The 20619-nt window shown below is 38.0% G+C and overlaps 1 protein-coding gene across 2 annotated transcripts in view; it reads left to right on the forward strand.

Annotated features, from left to right (window-relative positions):
* LOC131936807 (tRNA (guanine-N(7)-)-methyltransferase non-catalytic subunit wdr4) overlaps positions 1 to 20619 on the forward strand; it is a 68527-nt gene that overhangs the window by 5820 nt on the left and 42088 nt on the right. For both annotated transcript variants that reach the window (XM_059293889.1, XM_059293896.1), the window contains 2 exons: positions 3955 to 4101; positions 14670 to 14801. In XM_059293889.1, coding sequence (XP_059149872.1) covers positions 3955 to 4101; positions 14670 to 14801 — 279 coding nt within the window. The remainder of the gene's footprint in view (positions 1 to 3954; positions 4102 to 14669; positions 14802 to 20619) is intronic.

Below are 20619 nucleotides of genomic sequence, written 5' to 3' on the forward strand. Positions count from 1 at the left end.
TGTTAAAAATATGAAACGTCAATTACATTCCCCACAGCATTAAATTCAAAACTCAAGTGAATTGTATGTACTTAAAAAGAGTAAAATGCTAGATTACAATAAACTTCAATAATGCATATTTAGTGGGTTTTCAAATTCTTTTTTTGTTCAGAACCACCTTAATGATGGCTTATGAGCTTATGAGGTCTTTTTTTTGTTGTTTGAAAATAGAAGTAGCTTTGTATTATCAAAGTACCTCTCTATTCAAAAATAGATTATATGAAAATGAGAAGCACAATGAAATTTAAGCAACTCAAAATAACTCTTGTTTATCATATTAATATTAAAAGTATATGACATGTAGTAGTTGAAATAAGGCCATACTCACATACATAAAGTGGTGCTACTTTATATGTTCTATATTTAAAAACAACTGACAAATATTGAAATACATACTTAGGGGTCATCCACACTGAGGGGTAGGGGGGTATATGTGGATGTCCACACAGAGGGGGGGGGGGGGTATAAGTAGATTTCCACATGTTGAATTGAACATCAAAGTGCTTACATTTTAAAGCAAATATAAAACTCATATCCTGCATGTAAAACATGAAATTAAGACGACAGTGGTAATGTTAAAAAAAAGCCCATCGCAACTGGTTTGATAAAGCAATAGACTTATACCTACACTGGGGTCATCTATAACATAAGCAACGTCCAGATTTTTAATGATTTTTACCTCCCCTCCCTCCCCAAAGTCACTAATCTTCACTACAGACCAGGTTGGTAATGAGGAAAATCCTGAAAAAAATAACATAGGTAAACTTTGACATTTAACACATGATCGTATTCCTCACTACACTCAAGATACTACTTTTAATATTCAGGCCTAATAATAAACATTAAGTATAAAATCTGAAATTTTTGTGGACATCATAAATAGATGACCCCTGAAAGTATTTCACTGACCATGTTTAATGCCTTATGAAGGGGTGAAATATTGCTGACAAAACAATAGAAAATAATTTAAATTGAACTGCTATTGTTATTTAATTACAACACATTTTGTCCTTCTGACGAAATACCCGCCACCAATTTGCCATCACCCTTTTAAATTTAGTTTGTGTGTGGTAATCTTTGTTAGTGACAACTCCGTGGGGTGGAGAACTCTAGATACCAACTTACCATTTATGGCTACATATACATTAATAGACAAATGATGGTTCTAGAGAACTTATAATAGTAGCTAAGAATTTTATCTATGGGTCATGGAAATATTGAAGGTTAACTGCATTTATAATTGTGTATACTAATATAACATTGACACATTTTTTTGTTATTGTGCCTTACTTGACGGAAGGTAAGAAAAAGAAAAATTTGTGCTCCACACACTTTCTCTCATTCCATAACATATATATATATATATATATATATATATATATATATATATATATATATATATATATAAAGTATTTTTTTTTTAACCTAAACAGTTTAACTTATTAGTGTAACAATAACCCTTGTTAGTCTAGATATGTAGGTGTGAACTGTTTGTGATTGAACAATTTTAGAAAATAGTAAAAAAAACCACTTTTATAACTGTATATAACTATATATATATATATCCAGTTTGGTAAATTACCACTGGGTCTTTTTATATACATTTTCTGTAAATTACCATAGCACTTTATGATGGGATCCCTGTTTCTGAATGTAGTTTAAGAACTTTCTTATTTAATGTTGTTGCTTTCTTAGTTGGGCTCAACAAAGGGTTGCTAGGCAACAAATTAGCACAGTCACTTTGACAGTGGCCCTTATGCTTGGTCTCAAAACTCTCAAGTCCCACAAAGTAATACTGGTAGTTTTTTTCTCTATGTCACATACAAATTAGGATTAAAAAATACAGTCAGTACTTAAAATGAAGTCAACTTATTTTTTAATTTTTTTACAGTTGGTTGGTTTATTGATCTGTGCATAGCCTAGCTGTTATTAAGTTTATTCAACAAAATTGTTCCATTCAAACACTCTAAAAATTGAGCTTTGAATCCATTAGGAAAATATACTTTTTGTTACAGTCTTTTGTTAGATTTAATTCAACCAAATAGTATGGGTTTGAATCCAGTTCAGTTACATTTATTTTATTCCAATCCTACACAGATTATCTAAAAATGTGCTTTCTAATGGAGGAGAGTTAAGAAAAGTCAAGTTTTTAAATACTAAGTAAGCTAGTGATTAAGGGTAAGGCTAATTTGAAAATCCAAGCTAGTTAACCATAACCGCCTGCACTTGAGCATAGAAATAAAACTTCAACTATTTGTTGATTGCAGCGCAAGGGTTTTTATATGACTGAGCCTTATTTAGATTAATATTTTTTAAATATTTAAGTAAGATATGGTTATTTAAAAAAAAAGGTTTAATATATTCATGTATGAAGTACAAATGCTACTTTTATTCTAATATGTAATATTTATTAAAATCAAAGATAAAAAATACCCAAAAATAAAAAACAGCTCAGATTAAACCGTGTTATAAGTAAATATATCTATCGGGTTAGAAGAATTGTGTTAATCCTGCCTGTATTATCAAAATGTTTGCAGAGAAAATTGGATTTCTTTAATTTGGTTCATCTTTCATGTCAGTGCTGTTAGCCCAGCAGCCACAGCCTTTGAAAGCCTGGGCACCAGTGAAAGACACAACAAACACTGCAGAATGGGGGGCCAGTGACAGGGCTCTGTGTAGAGAGATATCTGAGGGCCCGGTGACAGGGCTCTGTGTAGGGAGATATCTGATCACTGGATGGGTTCTACTTGCACATTGATTTTAGGTGCTTTTTTTTTTATACACAGACCATCTTCAGCACGTTTGTGAAAAACTCTTAATTTACATTTTGTATAGTATATATTTCTTTATATCTACAAAACAGTCTCTCTATCTTTGTATGTATCATTGTATGTATTATGAATTTATATATCCATACATAAATATATATAATATATATATATATATATATATATATATATATATATATATATATATATATATATATATATATATATATATATATGAATGTGTGTGTGTGTGTGTTATTTTATACTGATATATATATTCATATATTTATATTTACATTTCTGTAAATTATATATATATATATTTATATATATATATATGTGTGTGTGTGTTTATTTATACTTATATAAAAAGGTGTGTATGCATATATACAAATGTATATATAAATTTCTATAAAAATACATATATGTACACAAACAAATATAATTACAGGACAAACTTCTTAAATGCAGGTAATTATTTTTACCGTGAATATTTCCTCTAAGAATAAAAGCCATTTTACCTGTAGCAGGAAAGATTCTTGAGCTGTTCCATTTCTCAGTCTTTGACTTGACTGGTCTGGGACCAGTCCTGTGGCTGTGTGATTTAAGCAAACATTTAGAAAAGAACTGCTAAACCGTGAAGGAAAGATGAAAGAAACTGAAATGGTGCAGAGTAAATCATAATAATACCTGCATAAAATCAATATCCCCAATCAATACTCCACTTAATGAGAAGATCGATAGATCAATAGGCAAACTGCTGGGCTGTATGTGTATGTAAGAAGGGAATAGAACTCTAATGGGATATTCCAATAATGCTTTATGTGGGTATTTTTATACACTTGGTTAGCGATTCAGGCCAGGCATTTTGTTCTGTATTGAAGAGATTTGGTCCACGTGTTTACGTAATCTAAAAGTTCAATCAAAGATTTTTTGTATACATTTATTTGTTCACATTTTTTGTTAACAACAAATGTGGTTAAATAATGTAAAACTGGGAACCTTTAATAAAGTAAACAAAATAATGGGGAAAAAAAAAATTATTAAAAAAAAAAGACAAGTTATTAAAAAAAAATATCTCTGCTGTAATCCTTAATTTTATGTTGATTTAGGTTTTTTATCTTAACGATTTATTTTTTAATTAAAGCAACCCGGAGGAAATCCAGTTGCTGGACGTGCCAGATGTCCAGACAAGTGGCGCCCAGTCCCAGAAGACAGATAACGGTGTGGCAAATAAAACACCTAAGGCACAGAATAATGGACGAGACTTAGGGGATGGTAACACAGACACGAGGTAACCCACTGTCTCTCTCTTGTATGGCTAACTTTTATCCACTGTCTCCCTCTTGTAAAGCTAACTTTTATCCACTGTCTCCCTCTTGTAAAGCTAACTTTTATCCACTGTCTCCCTCTTGTAAAGCTAACTTTTATCCACTGTCTCCCTCTTGTATGGCTAACTTTTATCCACTGTCTCCCTCTTGTATGGCTATCCACTGTCTCCCTCTTGTATGGCTAACTGTTATCCACTGTCTCCCTCTTGTATGGCTAACTTTATCCACTGTCTCCCTCTTGTATGGCTAACTTTATCCACTGTCTCCCTCTTGTATGGCTATCCACTGTCTCCCTCTTGTATGGCTAACTTTATCCACTGTCTCCCTCTTGTATGGGTAACTTTATCCACTGTCTCCCTCTTGTATGGCTAACTTTATCCACTGTCTCCCTCTTGTATGGCTATCCACTGTCTCCCTCTTGTATGGCTAACTTTATCCACTGTCTCCCTCTTGTATGGCTAACTTTATCCACTGTCTCCCTCTTGTATGGCTAACTTTATCCACTGTCTCCCTCTTGTATGGCTAACTTTATCCACTGTCTCCCTCTTGTATGGCTATCCACTGTCTCCCTCTTGTATGGCTAACTTTCTTTTTTCATTTGTCTCACATTTTATGTCAGCTACTAGAAGTGGTATTTTGAATTACACTGAGCATTAGGCAGTCGTCTCTGTTTAGTCATTTTAAGAGCACAATTAACTATTAGACCACCCCACTTTCCTATTGTATTGACTCTTTGTCTCAACTGGTTTTATTATTTCCACTTTGTCTCACCTTATTTATCTTAGAACTGGCCTTTTCTGTCACTATACAAGTATTACTTAAAATTACTATTGGTCCAACTACATCACTTTGCTAATTATAATATTGGTCATTTACCTCACTTTACTAGTGTTAGCACTTATCATTTACCTCACTTTACTAGTGTTAGCATTGATCATTTACCTCACTTTACTAGTGTTAGCGTTGGTCATTATCTCACTTTACTGGTGTTAGCACTTATCATTTACCTCACTTTACTGGTGTTAGCATTGATCATTTACCTCACTTTACTAGTGTTAGCACTTATCATTTACCTCACTTTACTTGTGTTAGCATTGATCATTTACCTCACTTTACTAGTGTTAGCACTTATCATTTACCTCACTTTACTAGTGTTAGCATTGATCATTTACCTCACTTTACTAGTGTTCGCACTTATCATTTACCTCACTTTACTAGTGTTAGCATTGATCATTTACCTCACTTTACTAGTGTTAGCATTGGTCATTATCTCACTTTACTGGTGTTAGCATTGATCATTTACCTCACTTTACTAGTGTTAGCACTTATCATTTACCTCACTTTACTAGTGTTAGCATTGGTCCAATTGCATCACTTTGCTGGGTCATTTGTTTGAGCTCACTAGAATATGTATTGGTCATTTGTATTGGTCATCGACTCACTTTAGCGTTTTTATTGGTCATTGACTTACTAGTGTTTCTATTGGTCCTTTTACTCACTGTACAAGTTGAAGAAGCTGCCCAGTTTTCCCTTACCAATTCAAGAGCCCCCCCCCCCCCCCCTTTTAAAACTGATATCTAACATTAAAATGTTTGCCTAGATTTATGCCCCAAACATCTGTGTCAAAGATAACATTAGCCTCCCTTTGATGTTTTCCTAGTTGAAAATCTTGAGCTGGTCCAACAATTTTAATAGATCAGTAATGTCATAATTCTGTGTATTGTTCTATCCAGCTCCATTAGTAGAGGTAGTATTGTACAGGACTTGCTTGTTATAAGCTCAAGTAGAGGCTAGCTTGTTTAGATATTTTTGTCTATGTATGTTATTTTTTGATGATGTGGAGAGAAATGGGTTTGTTCACTGTTCAGATATTGGATTCTGTGTGTTTTGGGGAGATGGACTTGTTTAGTTGTTGGTTTCTATGTGTTTTGGGGAAATAGACTTCTTCAGATGTAAAATGTTGGTTTCTATGAATGTTTCTAATTGATACTTGTGTTTTGGGGAAATGGGCTTGTTTAGATGTTGGTTTCTATGTGTTTTGGGGAAATAGGCTTGTTTAGATCAGGGGTCTCCAAACTACGGGCCCGCGGGCCAAATGCGGCCCGCGAGGTCCTCTCATCCGGCCCGCTGAGATCTTTTTGTCCACGGAAAAAAACGTTTGTTAGTGATGGCTGAGGAACTTTGCCTAGAAAAATCAAAGACATGCCTGTAAGAAAATGGCCCTCGAACTGAAATTTTATAGTTAATGCGGCCCTCGGACTGAAAAGTTTGGAGACCCCTGGTTTAGATGTTGGTTTCTATGAATGTTTCTAATTGATACTTGTGTTTTGGGGAAATGGGCTTGTTTAGATGTTGGTTTCTATGTATTTTGTCTTAAAAACACATTGTCTTTCCAATATGTTTGTCTCTTACAAACATTAAGTCTTATTAATTTCTTGGTCTCTTTAACAATATATCATATCAGTGTGATGGCCAACGTGTTTGCCCCTAACAATATACTACACATCCCTCCATTACGACCTCCCCAACCAACCTGCAGCCTGAAACCACTTCATGCATGAGCTACCAGCTGAGATTTCCTTTAGTTACACTACCAGCCAACTGATTTCATTAAAGCTCGATTAGTCACAACCCCTGCAGTACGGCCTGCTCATCCTATTTCTGTTTTTTTTTCATTACTCACTGACTGACGTAGACTGGATGGTCGCATCTTGAGATCAATACTTCTTACCCCCCTCACCCGCCCCCAGCCTTTCTTAAAGCTGCTATGCACATAAAGCAGGTGTGTCAATATAAAAACCAAACAATCTAACGACTGCCTGTTAGGAGCTCCACGTCTCAACCTGAGGCATATATACACACACACACACACACACACACACATATATATATATATATATATATATATATATATATATATATATATATATATATATATATATATATATATATATATATATATATATATATATATACGTATACGTGCATACGTATATATATAGGCTTATATATAAATATATACGTGTATACGTATATATATAGGCGTAAAATGTATATATACGTATATATGTTTGTATGTGTATATATATATATTTATATATATATACATATATATATATATATATATATATATATATATATATATATATATATATATATATATATATATATATATATATATATATATATATATATATGCCTTTATATACGTATACACATGCATACGTATAGTTTGTGTGGTCTTACTGAGATTCTTTAGTGAAATAGCCCTCTCCCTGAAACCTTGACCATGTGCTTTAAGAATGTATTAATTCAGAATGTACTTAAACCAATGAGTGACTGAGACTATTTCTCTCATTACCCCTACATTACCCCTCCGTCCTACTTCTCAGACTACCTTTGTTATCTGTTTAACTGTAAACAAGCAGAGTGCGCTATAGACCAGGAAATTAGTCTCTAGATTTAAAATTTAACGGCGTGTACACACATTAAAAGACAAATGGTTTGTTTAAAATATGACAGCAAAATGATGAAACAAAAAAAAAAAACATACACAAAAAATAAATAAAAACATTACACGATAAATTAGCGATGTGGCGTTTTTTGTTTTCTGTATGCCGGATGTAGCATATTAAACATTTTGTTTTCTTTTATCTCTATGGCTGCCTAGTTGTGTTGCTTCAATGACTGGTTTTAATGTCGTGGGTTTTAATAGGCCTATAATTATACATCAGTGGATGATTATAATGATGTCAGCAATCAATCATGTTAAAGCTCCATGTTACAAAGTAACCTTTAACAAAGGTGTAGTCTAGGGATACAAACCATACTTGGTGCTAACGTTTTGTCAAAGATAGAAACTAACATTAACATTGACACAAACATATAGTGATACAAATCATCAAACATATAGTGATACACACCATACTTGGTGCTAACGTTTTGTCAATGATAGAAACTAAACTTGACACAAACATATAGTGATACAAACCATACTTGGTGCTAACGTTTTGTCAGTGATAGAAACTAACATTGACACAAACATAGGGATATAAACATTCTTGGTGCTAACGTTTTTTCAATGATAGAAACTAACATTAACACATACATATAGGCATACAAACCATACTTGGTGCTAACGTTTTGTCAGTGATAGAAACTAACATTGACACAAACATAGGGATATAAACATTCTTGGTGCTAACGTTTTTTCAATGATAGAAACTAACATTAACACATACATATAGGCATACAAACCATACTTGGTGCTAACGTTTTGTCAGTGATAGAAACTAACATTGACACAAACATAGGGATATAAACATTCTTGGTGCTAACGTTTTTTCAATGATAGAAACTAACATTAACACATACATATAGGCATACAAACCATACTTGGTGCTAACGTTTTGTCAGTGATAGAGACTAACAGTAACATTGACACAAACATGTAGTGATACAATTCTTGCATTTACTGCGGACTTATCAGTGATACTAAGTTTGATCAAAACGCTAATGTTACTTAATGATAACGATTGTTCAATGATACAAAATATCCTTGATGTGCTTTCAGTTTATGATGCGAACTACTTTTGATAAAAACGAACTGTGATACAAACTATCCTTGAAAAGATCTGTATATGATACAAACTATCCATGATAAGATCAGTTTAGGATACAAGCTATCCATGATTACAAACAATCATTGTGATTTATTGAAGCTTCTTGACCCCCCCCCCCCTCCTTAGGCTGGGCGGCCAAATTGTAAAATTCACATTCGTTAACGAATCACTTCCGACATGAGACCTAAGGCGACCATCGACCGGAATGGAACCTGGTTCCTTTGATCCTGCACCCTACCCCTGTCTCTCCTACTTAAGCTTTGATACCGAGGTATTTAAACTTAGTTTGTCCGACAATTCTTTCCTTAGTTCTAGTTTGTCCAGGAAGTGGGCTGGGCCGTGTTAATTTATGTTTTCCGTCGCTTTCTCTTGAGCTTCCAATGTGGTTCATTAACACGTTTTTATTAACTCAGCTTCGCGTTTGTGTGTTTGTTGTTAAAATTGACATCGAAAATTTGCCCACTTCTGATTGCTCTAGAGACCTGAAATTTGGCATGCATGCTACTTTCGCCTAACAATTTCAGATGCAATCATAAAAACTAGCAATTAGTGACCGTAATTAGCTTAATTTAATTACGCCCCAAGGACCATAAAATTAAGGACATGATTTCTAAAGATACCGACAAGACTAGAGGCCTATTGATACAGTTACTTCGGCCCCAATCGATGTGAGCGCGCTGGCCGTGATCGTATAGTGGTTAGTACTTCGCGTTGTGGCCGCGACAACCCAGGTTCGAATCCTGGTCGCTCAAGATTTTTAGTCCGTGTATTTATAAACACTTTTTTAAAAACCACGTTTTTCATGTGTAGCAACGGACTAAAAAGGAGAAAATAAAATACTTAAAAAAAACTTTTTAAAAACCACGTTTTTTATGTGTAGCAACGGACTAAAAAGGAGAACGGACACGGTAACACATTGTTAACGGTGACACGGTTGGTACGCTGGGCATGCTAAAATACACATAAACACGTTTTCCTTAACTCAGCTTCGCGTTTATTTGTTTGTTTATGGGAGATTTGATCACGTGATTCGTGAGTAGATCTCCACGCCAGCAACGTAAATTACACCCTTTCTCTGTTTAAAGCGTATCGGTCGCTCAAGATTTTTTTAGTCCGTGTATTTAAAAACACTTAGTCAAGTCATACTTAATCAAGTGATTAGATAAAGTAGAAAATAAACTATATAAAAAACTTTTTGCATGTGTAGCAACGGACTAAAAAGGAGAAAATAAAATACTTAAAAAAAACTTTTTAAAAAACCACGTTTTTCTTGTGGACTAAAAAGTAGAAAATAAATTTTCATACATTTGATGACAAAAAACGTGGGTCGGGCAGATGGGTCGGGAAATTTGATGGTGAACGTACCCACGTTTTTTGTCATCAAATGTATGAAAATTTATTTTCTACTTTTTAGTCCACAAGAAAAACGTGGTTTTTTTAAAAGTTTTTTTTAAGTATTTTTTTTCATTCTGTTATCAAATCGTTTCTTTTGGAAATTAGGTTTTAATCGACTTTTTTTAGTGGCCAAATCTTGTTGGAGCCGCGCAGTTGTAAGTCAAGTAGTTGTTTTGATTTGTGTTAGGGCAGGTGCAGTAGTGTTTATGTGGCCATGTCACGTGGCTGATGAGCCATAACCATAGACAGCACCCCAGACATAACAATAGACAGAACCCCAGATATCGCATCCAAACATAATCACATACGAGATCAAAGTTAGTAAATTCTTATAACATCAAGAGGTAACAAACACCACGATTGTCATCTTTAACTCACTAGCTCTTTTATCGTACTTGTACGTCCACCACTCATCCGTGTAGAGCTAGGCTTGATGATCTCACTTGCCTTCAAACATCTCCCTGAGTCAGCTCGCGATAGTCCGTGTTATTGAAGAAACCTTACCTGTAATCTTTTTACCATTCTCTGAAGTGTGGGACGACAATGCAAATATTTCAGCATGATTTTTTTTCTCTGACATTAGATTTCAAAGAATTTTTTTTGTGTATGTGCTGACACGCGGGCGACATTTTTACTGGACAAAATGTCGCGAGCTGACACGAATGGACTTTAACGAATACACCTGAAGACGTATACTTACATCCGGGGTAATCGATTCGACTCCCCGAAATCGTTACAGACCCACTTTTAACTACATATGCCTGGCGATATTTAACGATAAGTACCCAAGCTGCACGGGCCTAATTGCCCGCTCTCAACCACCTCTCCTCCCGCTCTTCTCTCAGACTCCGGCTCTCAGAGTCGGGTGGGAGCCGGCGTTGACCTTTGATGGAGCGGGGATGAAGGTTTCAAGTAGGCCGCTCCGCCGGAGAACCAAGACGCATTAGCTTCCCGTCAAAGGTCAAAAAGCAACGGGATTTGTTTGAGCGAGCCTGGCCGCTTAACCGGCGTCCCTACCCGTACAACCGGCGTCCCTACCCTTACAACCGGCGTCCCTATCCGTGGAACCGGCGTCCCTATCCGTGGAACCGGCGTCCCTATCCGTGGAACTGGCGTCCCTACCCGTGGAACCGGCGTCCCTATCCGTGGAACCGGCGTCCCTACCCGAGAACCGGCGTCCCTATCCGTGGAACCGGCGTCCCTACCCGTACAACCGGCGTCCCTACCCTTACAACCGGCGTCCCTACCCGAGAACCGGCGTCCCTACCCGTAGAACCGGCGTCCCTACCCGTGGAACCAGCGTCCCTACCCGTGGAACCGGCGTCCCTATCCGTGGAACCGGCGTCCCTACCCGTACAACCAGCGTCCCTACCCGAGAACCGGCGTCCCTACCCGTAGAACCGGCGTCCCTACCCGTGGAACCAGCGTCCCTACCCGTGGAACCGGCGTCCCTATCCGTGGAACCGGCGTCCCTACCCGTACAACCAGCGTCCCTACCCGAGAACCGGCGTCCCTATCCGTGGAACCGGCGTCCCTATCCGTGGAACCCGCGTCCCTATCCGTGGAACCGGCGTCCCTACCCGTACAACCGGCGTCCCTACCCGTGGAACCGGCGTCCCTACCCGTGGAACCGGCTGCCCTTGGAACCGGCGTCCCTGCCGGATAATTGCCGGAGATGTTATGATAGTTATTACAACAAAGTATTGATCGCCATCTTACTTTTTACTTTGTTCAAACATCGCCTGGCGGTGGGGAACTTGAAAGGGGAGCTAATTTTAGCTTTTCGCCTTGATAGATGTGCAGCAGGGTTTCCGGGAGTAGAAATTGTTTGATAAGATTTAAATCAGGCGTTTAGTGGAGGGGGGGGGGTGGAGGTAATACCGTTTAAAACTAAAAATACGTGAATAGAGCCTTATACGGGAGTTCGTGAACGTTACCTACTATAATGTTTTAAATGGTAGTTTGTCCCGTTAAACACATATAGCGGGTTTGTTTTTTTAAATACATTGAGCAAACTATGTCCTTAAGTAAGTTTTTCAGACTAGTACAGTAATTGGTGTACAACGTCGCCGCTACGGTGTGGCTGTGTAAAGATTATTATCGACTACAACTACGACCCCTGCGGTATAAAACTAATATTTATTTACTGTAAGGGGGGGGGGGGGCGGCAGGGTATTCTATCGATCTGTCATGTGACCCCCTTACCCCATGTACCATCTTCATGTGACCCCTTTACTGTCTATACAATCATGTATTGATTGTATTCCATCATGAATGTACTAGTGGATTTAACCAACCACCCTGACCCTCCCCCTCCCCTTTCCCTTATAACAATCTAGTACTAGTTTTTCTAGCGCTTATTTTCCCATGTTGTCATCTCCATATTTGGTGATATTTCGGTCGTACCTTCGCAGCCGCCCACGTCGTCACAGAAATACCTGAAACCTTCACTTTTATATGACGTCACAAAGTCGTCGTCCCTCCTTCCCCTCCCCCCCCCCCCCCAATCCGAAATTTAAAAAAAATAAACAAATAAAATAAAACTATCTTAATGAATGAAAATGAGCATGCGTTCCATCATCGGTGTCACTAAAAAAAATTCGACGTTACATTTCTTTGACATCCCCTCCCCCCCCCCTTCCACATAGTACATAGCCACATAAGACTCAAACCCCCACCCCAGAGGTGTGGACAACCCCTAGCGTGGTGGATGTTGTTTATTTGTGGGTGGATGATACCCTAATCGAAGTTTCGGGAGGATCCAAGTTTTTATCTATAAAAAGACCAACAATATCTAACCATCTAATTTCTCCTTGATATACACGGCCCATAAAAAAACAGTTAAGAATCGCTTTGGTGCACGTATTTTCTTGGTTTCAACTCTAATAATTGTTGTACTATTTTTTCGTATAATTCAAGAAACAATTATTAGACATATCAAACTAAAAAAAAGTGATCCCCGAATTATCATCAAGGATACTATTCTATCAGTATACTATGCCCCCCCCCCCGTGTCAATTTTTTGTTGTTGTTTAGTTTATCAAATGACTTGATTGAGTGATTAACGTTTATTAGACTAAACCGCTCCCAAACGAATGAGCATCAATTGTTGACATGGCCGTGAGCCGGCATCCTCACGACACAACCTCTGCCATTTGCCGTGATCGAGAGAAAATGCCAGCCCCAAGCAGGAAGGTAATGGCAATGTAATGGCTGCAATCAATGGTAATGCTTACATTGTTACCAGCGCTCCGTCGCCGTGTATTGTTACTGAGATTTTTTAAAAGTCTCTCCGAGGACTGTCGTGTGTGTTTTTGAGTCGCAATTTATTAAGCTATTTTTACGTTCATAGTCTCGCCGGGGTTGTGCGTCTTCGCTGGCCCGCGGGCCGTAGGTTGGAGAGATACGGCCGGAAGAAAGTATTGTCGAGAATTATATCTGGTCTTGGTTGATGATTATAGGGGTTAGATAATATGATTTATATACATTTAAAATACATGTTAAACTACAAGTAGATTTAAAAACCAGGCACTCTTGGGTATTAGGTATCAGCCACTGGATTTTAAAAAAGTAATATATTATTTTATGTTTGTAATACTCTGTATACTTTTTTTTTGTTTATGAAAGATGGAAATTTAAAAAAAAAACGTGAGTTATCTCCCCTAATTTTCCCTTACAATCGTCTATAGCATTAAAAGTTGGGATTGCACTTCCAGTGCCACTTTTGTTTAACCGGAAATCGTTTAAAGGTTTATAGAAACCTGGCATACAAGGTAATACATATATGCGAAATTTGGTCCACCTAACTTAAACCGTACTCAAGTTATCACACACAACCACAGACAGACAAGCACACATATATACATACATACAAAAATGGCAAAACTAAGTTTTCAAAGCAGGGAGGTACAAAAAAAAAAGTCTGATTTCTATTTTTTCATGATTACAACACTTCCTCTATATTCTATATACGTGAAGGTCAAAACGTAACATACTGTTTTTGTAAAGCCTACACTGCTACAGTCTCGGTTGTATGATTACTGTTTGATTCTGGCTTTTTACGTCTAACAGAATGATGCACGATACAATATACGGCAAAGGGCAGTGTTAGCTAACAACATAAGCTCTATGTACCTCGTTTGTTCCTGCTGGTCGTCAGTACATTTAATGTTTGTCCACATCTACGGCATGTCATGTATAACCTCATTGCTCTAGTGTTGCTTGTGTTTATGTTAAATGTACGAGTTTTTATTATGACCTATGTCAATCTCTCTTCAACTTCTGAGATAAATTTGAGATATGTTATTAATATATGAGAATTATCTGAGATTTGTATAACATAAATCTGAGATGATATGATATAAATCTGAGGTGTATGAGAGAAATCTGAGATGAAATGATATAAATCTGAGACTAGTATGAGATAAATCTGAGACTAGTATGATATAAATCTGAGACTAGTATGAGATAAATCTGAATATGAGACTGACCACATATCTCTTTGTTTCCCCCAGTTCAGGAGATGAGAATCTGATCTTGACCTGTGGTATCTCACCTGACGGCCAGTGGGCGGCGGTGTGTGACGACAGGAAGACCTTACACCTGTACAAGCTGGCCGATGGACGGCTACATCTGACGTCATCCAGGTGAGTCGCCCTCCTCTGCTGTTGTGTAAGCTAAAACATTGTGTTGTAGTGCACTAGATATGCAACATCAAACACACTTGAAATTTTAGACTTGTGCTTTAGGTATTTCGCTGAAAGTCTAGTGTAGTCAGTCTAGTGGTACTTTTCTAATAATGAAACAAGTATATTTTTATAAGTGAGCCAAATTTTAGACATGTGCTTTAAGTATATAGCTGAATGTCTAGTGGTACTTTTCAAATAATGAACAAGTATATTTTTAAAAGTGAGCATTAGAACTCTGGGACTATACTCAGCATGTCGGTCAATAAGTTATCCATGCAGTGGCGTACTTAGGTTAAAGAACTTAGTTTCTTGTAAAAAAAAATGTAAACAAATATACTAACGCTGTCAGCCACTTTACTTGTATTTCCACCAGTCGGTACTAACGACATTTCATCATAACCGAAATGTGTAAACATGCGACATTTCTATAACCCGCACTTGTGACCTACAACATCCACTACTCTTTTGTCGAATTATCGGTTTTAAAACAGTGCTACCATTCATTAAAACCGCTGCTTGTCTGAAGAAGGCCTTGGGTCGAAACGTCAGCTGCTCTGGCCTGCACTTGAGTCCGTCTTTACCTGGGCATTCAGCGGTAGGAAGCGTTGGCCGGTGCCGCGGGTTGATGAAGTCTACGTACACTAGGTTGATGAGTCCAGGCTATTGTGGTGTCCACTCTACTCACGCCAGACCCAACAACCTACTTACTGTTATCTAGTGGAGAACTTACTGTACCTACTTGTACTGGTTTTAAGCATGTTTTTTTGTTTATAGTTTGTATGAAAAGATGTTGTTTAGTGTCGGTAGTACGGATTAGAGAGTATTGAAAACTGTATGGATGGTACTTGGTGCTGGTGAGCGTGGTGTTCCGGTGTTTTGTTGATACGTCAAGCTGGAGGGTCGGGGTTAGGTGACACATGGACTGACTGACAGTGGTGACACATGGACTGACAGACACTGGTGACACATGGACTGACTGACAGTGGGGACACATGGATGTACTGACACTGGTGACATATGGATGGACAGAGTGGCGACACGTAGCCGGACTGACACGTGTAACATATGGACTGACAGATACTGGTGACACATGGACGGACAGACGCTGATGACACATGGAATGACAGATACTGATGACACAAATGTTGGTGGATGGCAGGCCGGACAGACACTGGTGACACATGGACGGACAGACACTAATGATACAAATTTTGTTTGATGACACAAATGTAGTGGATGGCAGGACGGACTTGCGGTCTCTTTCTACAAGAGTCTACTTGACAGTTTTTATGCACTTCGTAGCTTCTTAGTTAAAATGCCCTCACTTTTGATACGTTTAAAAACAAACTACTTTTATACACACTGTCATATGCTCTAAACACAATGTGTGAATTAAGTCTACTGGGGAGCTATAGAAATAGTTAACAATATGAGTGGCACTAAGTTAGCAGACCTATACTGCCCCCGCCCACCACGCATATTGCACACACACACAAAAACGTTTGAATCTAATCGAAATACTGAATGCACTACCATCTTAGTAGCTGTCGACAACAGGCGAAGTGTCACAAGTTTGGCTTACCCTGGGCCAATCAACAAACTTTTAAAAATCTTAAACATACATGAGGTAGTTACCCAAACAACATAAAAAAAACGCAGTTCATAGTCTGGGCTAGGCGGAATTTTTCCGAAACAAATATAAGAATCGGCCTGATCCGACACAATAAAATTTTTGATGAATTTTCCTGCTCCATTTTTTTCTCTCAGCTTCCTCATCGATCTAGACGTTTTCCCTTTTCCTCTAATTCTTTTAATTTTATCTGATTGGGAAAATGACATTTTTCCCGCTATTTGTCCTATTTATCAGCATGTTTGCGGTAGCGATTAAGTTGCGTCACAATACGGCTCCAAATGTGCCAATGTTTTTACATCGGATTTTCCCAATTTGTCCATAGCCAAGTTGGCTGTTATCACGGCGAAAAAAAAAGGTGCCTCGCCATTTTAGTGGTTAGTTAACGCGGAGAACATCTTTTTGGCCAGTGTGTTCTGGGGGACTGGTGTTTAGATTTCTCTGCACGGTTTTATTTTTAGTTTTTTGTTTATGAAAAAAAAATAGAATGTCATTTCATTTCTCAAGTTAATAATTATTTGGCTTTTATCAGACGATAATATTTATTTTTTAAAATCTCTGAAATATTGTAAGATTTACGGTTTGTTATTAGTTTTGGTAGAGAGAAATACATAACGAGTAAATAATTGTTGGGACCATTATCCAATGGATACACCTTTAAAGACACGGGTATCTTATAAGATTCTTGAGTATGCATAGGGTGCATGAAGTTCATCTCTTTGACCTCAGTATGTTTAGGGATTATCGATGTTTAGGGATTATCAGAATTACAGCGTACTTGGACGCCTACACTGGCTTCAGTCGGGTACCCACCAGAGCTGAGTCGACTCAGGGAGGTATTCCAGACTCGAGCCCGAGACTAGTGTTTGACAACTCCGTCCCTTTACTAGATTAGCATATGTACAAGTATTTAAACTCCAATATAACTGTCAACGAAATGAAATTTAACATCACTGTTATGTCCTTTATGTATGTAAGTCGATAAGTTTTTGTTTTATAAGCAGAACTATTCCTTGAGTTTAATGAAATAACACTAAGCATACATATTTTAATAGTTTAATTAAATAGCACTCAGCATACATATTCCTCGAGTTTAATAAAATAACACTTAGCATACATATTCATTGAGTTAGTTTTTGGTAAACTCTGAAACATATTTCGCATATAATCTCAGTCCAACAATTAAAAAATATTCTAATAATCTTACTTGTCAAAGAATGGGATTTTTAGTTTTATCAATACACTTTTTTATTTTAAATTGATCAGGATTCGAACTTTCAAAATAGCTATAAAAGCATTCGTAACAGATCTTATATTATAACCACACCAAGATGGAGTGTTTATTATTTTAAAGGAATCCGTCCTTCATTGCCACCAGGATAAAATAATTTAAACAGTTTAATTTAAAATGACGATTCAAAAACCACGTCAAGATAGAGATAGAGCGAGCGAGAGAGAGAAAGGCAGAGAGAAACGAGTTAGAGTTGGATCTAGAAACGAGAAGAAAGAAGAAAAAAAACTCTTGAGAAATGGAAGTTAGAGTGAGTGAAATGAAAAAATAATAGAACTCTTGGCGCGTTTTTAAGATCCCCATCAGCTGTTGGTCCGTCGTTTTTTTCTCAGACAGACAAAGATGAAAGGTTCCATTTGAAGTATCCCCCCCCCCCTACCCCTTTTCAACGCCTCGCCCTGTAGTTCTGTTTTCTCTCTCATCGCCAACCCCGGTCGTGTTCTCTACCCCCCCCCCCCTCTTCCATACTCTCGTACCAATCTTCTTTGCCCATGCGCACTCCCCGCGTGGTTGCAATCCTCTTTATTCATTAATTAATTTACAAACACTTGGAGCCTCTACAAGTAGCGGGGAATGTCTTTTGTCCACAGTAATCTTACAACACCACCCCCCCCCTCTACCCTAGTACTTACCGCCCCTTTCTCCTTCAACTTGGTCACCCCATTACATCAGTCCTCTTCTCACTCTCATTCTTCAATGGTTTGACTCACATTTCACACCCCCCCCCACCCCTCGGATTTCGGATTTACCCCCGCTCTTCCCCCCCCCCCCCCCAACACATCATAACCCACTTCATTCAATCTCCTTTATTTTATAGTTCAACAATTGTTTTCTAGTGTTGTTTCAACCTGTCATGTTTTAGAACCACCCCACCCCACCACCCCACCCTCCAGCACGCCACGCCCATTTGTCACATGCATTTCCCATTATCCGATGTATTCATTTCTCGCTTGACCTCCGTTATTTCCTGCTACTTCAAGCCCCGATGTCACGTGGGCCACCAACCACTGACTGTAAACCCAATTAGCTGCTGACGTGTTTGTACACAGCCTCCCCCTCCCCCGGGCCAGTCAAGCGGATCTACTCACTTGGATGTGGGAGGGGGGGGGGGTGGCATAATTATTGCACAGACATTTTGTATTTACATTTTTAAGATATTTTTTCTAGATATTTTTAAATAACTGTATACTGAAACCTTTTTTTTTCTTATATTCTAACCTCAACATTGTCATCAGTTACATGTTATTATATTTTGTTATACAAATGACCGGAACGCGGATGAGTCTACTTATTCTACAAAGCTCGCGATTCTTCTTTCCGTAAAGCGACTACTCCTGCAGTGACATCTCGCGGTGCGTGACGTCTTGGATCACGTGACCCATACCCCCCCCCACCCATCTCCACCCCACGGGCGCACTCAAGCAGCCATCAAACTGTATCTGCTGCCGGCGCTAATGCAGCGGTCCTCGCGCTGGTCAAGGTGAAGGACCTGTGCTAATTGTGTGCACGTGTCAGAGTACGTACAGCGGGTGGGTGCCGGGGACAGGTCGAGGGCTTGATTAGCTTTTAGAGAGACAACATCCCTACTTGCGGGACAGTCTTGTTGAATTCATTCAGCCAGGTTTGTGTTGACGTGTATAGAGTTGGCTTTCAGTAGAGAAAAGTGTACCCAACCCGTACTCACATGCCCTTGTAGCGACCTCTATGTTCCATCACCAACATACACTGCCGTGGAGCTCTTTCATCTGCAATAGCTCTTTCTATCCTAGGCATTAACCCCCCCCCCCATTAGCCATCTCCCCCACACCCCTCATTCATAATCTCCACCGCACCCTCCCTTCTCAACACAAACTCGAACAGTCTATAACGGAAGAAACCGAAGACCTCTTTAACTCTTTTCTTTATATTTTCCTATTTCGCCTCTCTCTCGATATTATATATATATATATATATATATATATATATATATATATATATATATATATATATATATGTATATGTATATATGTATATATATATATATATATATTATACGTATATATATGTATATGTATATATATGTATATATATATATTTATATATATATATATACATATATATATATATATATATATATATATATATATATATATATATATATATATATATATATATATATATATATATATATATATATATATATATATATATATATATATATATATATCTGAGATTTATTGATGTACTAAGGGCAGAGATATATTCACGTACAGCTTTGCTTTAACTATATCGTCAGTTTCCCTCCATCTACTGACTATGTGAACCCTCCCCCACCGTCCCGTGTATCTCCACCCAGGCAATCAACAGCCTCGTGTACTTAGCAAATTACGCTGATGTCCGTACACACCGAGCATCAGATCGCCAGTGTCCGAAAACCAGCGATGTTGACTGGACACCGTATCTCCTGTATCTCCAGACTCTGGTACTATGGGGAATTATACACGCAGGATGGTGGGGAGAGTGTGGGCTTAGTGGGAGACTTGTCTTGGTATAACGAATTAAGCAGTAAAGGGAGGATAGAAATGTAGGTGTTTGACAAATGAATAAGGAACACTAAAAAATATTCCATGACTACACATTGGGGTATGGGTGAAACACAAACTTGCGTTTTAGGGCGTGTGTTTCGGTTATTCCTGACGTCATGTTTCGGTAACTGTACTCACCCAGGGGAGAGAATAGATGCGGGGTGTACAGCAGGAAGTTGAGGATTTGAGCAGGGCGTGGCGATCTCGTCGCTAGAGGTGGCGAGATCTCGGGGGCAACGCGAGACTTTATATTAGACAATTTAAAGAGTTTGTGTGTGCGTGGGGTGGGGG

This window comes from Physella acuta, unplaced genomic scaffold (genome assembly GCF_028476545.2).
Source record: "Physella acuta isolate Inbredline_101_S28 unplaced genomic scaffold, ASM2847654v3 ptg000016l, whole genome shotgun sequence".
NCBI classification, from domain to species: domain Eukaryota; kingdom Metazoa; phylum Mollusca; class Gastropoda; family Physidae; genus Physella; species Physella acuta.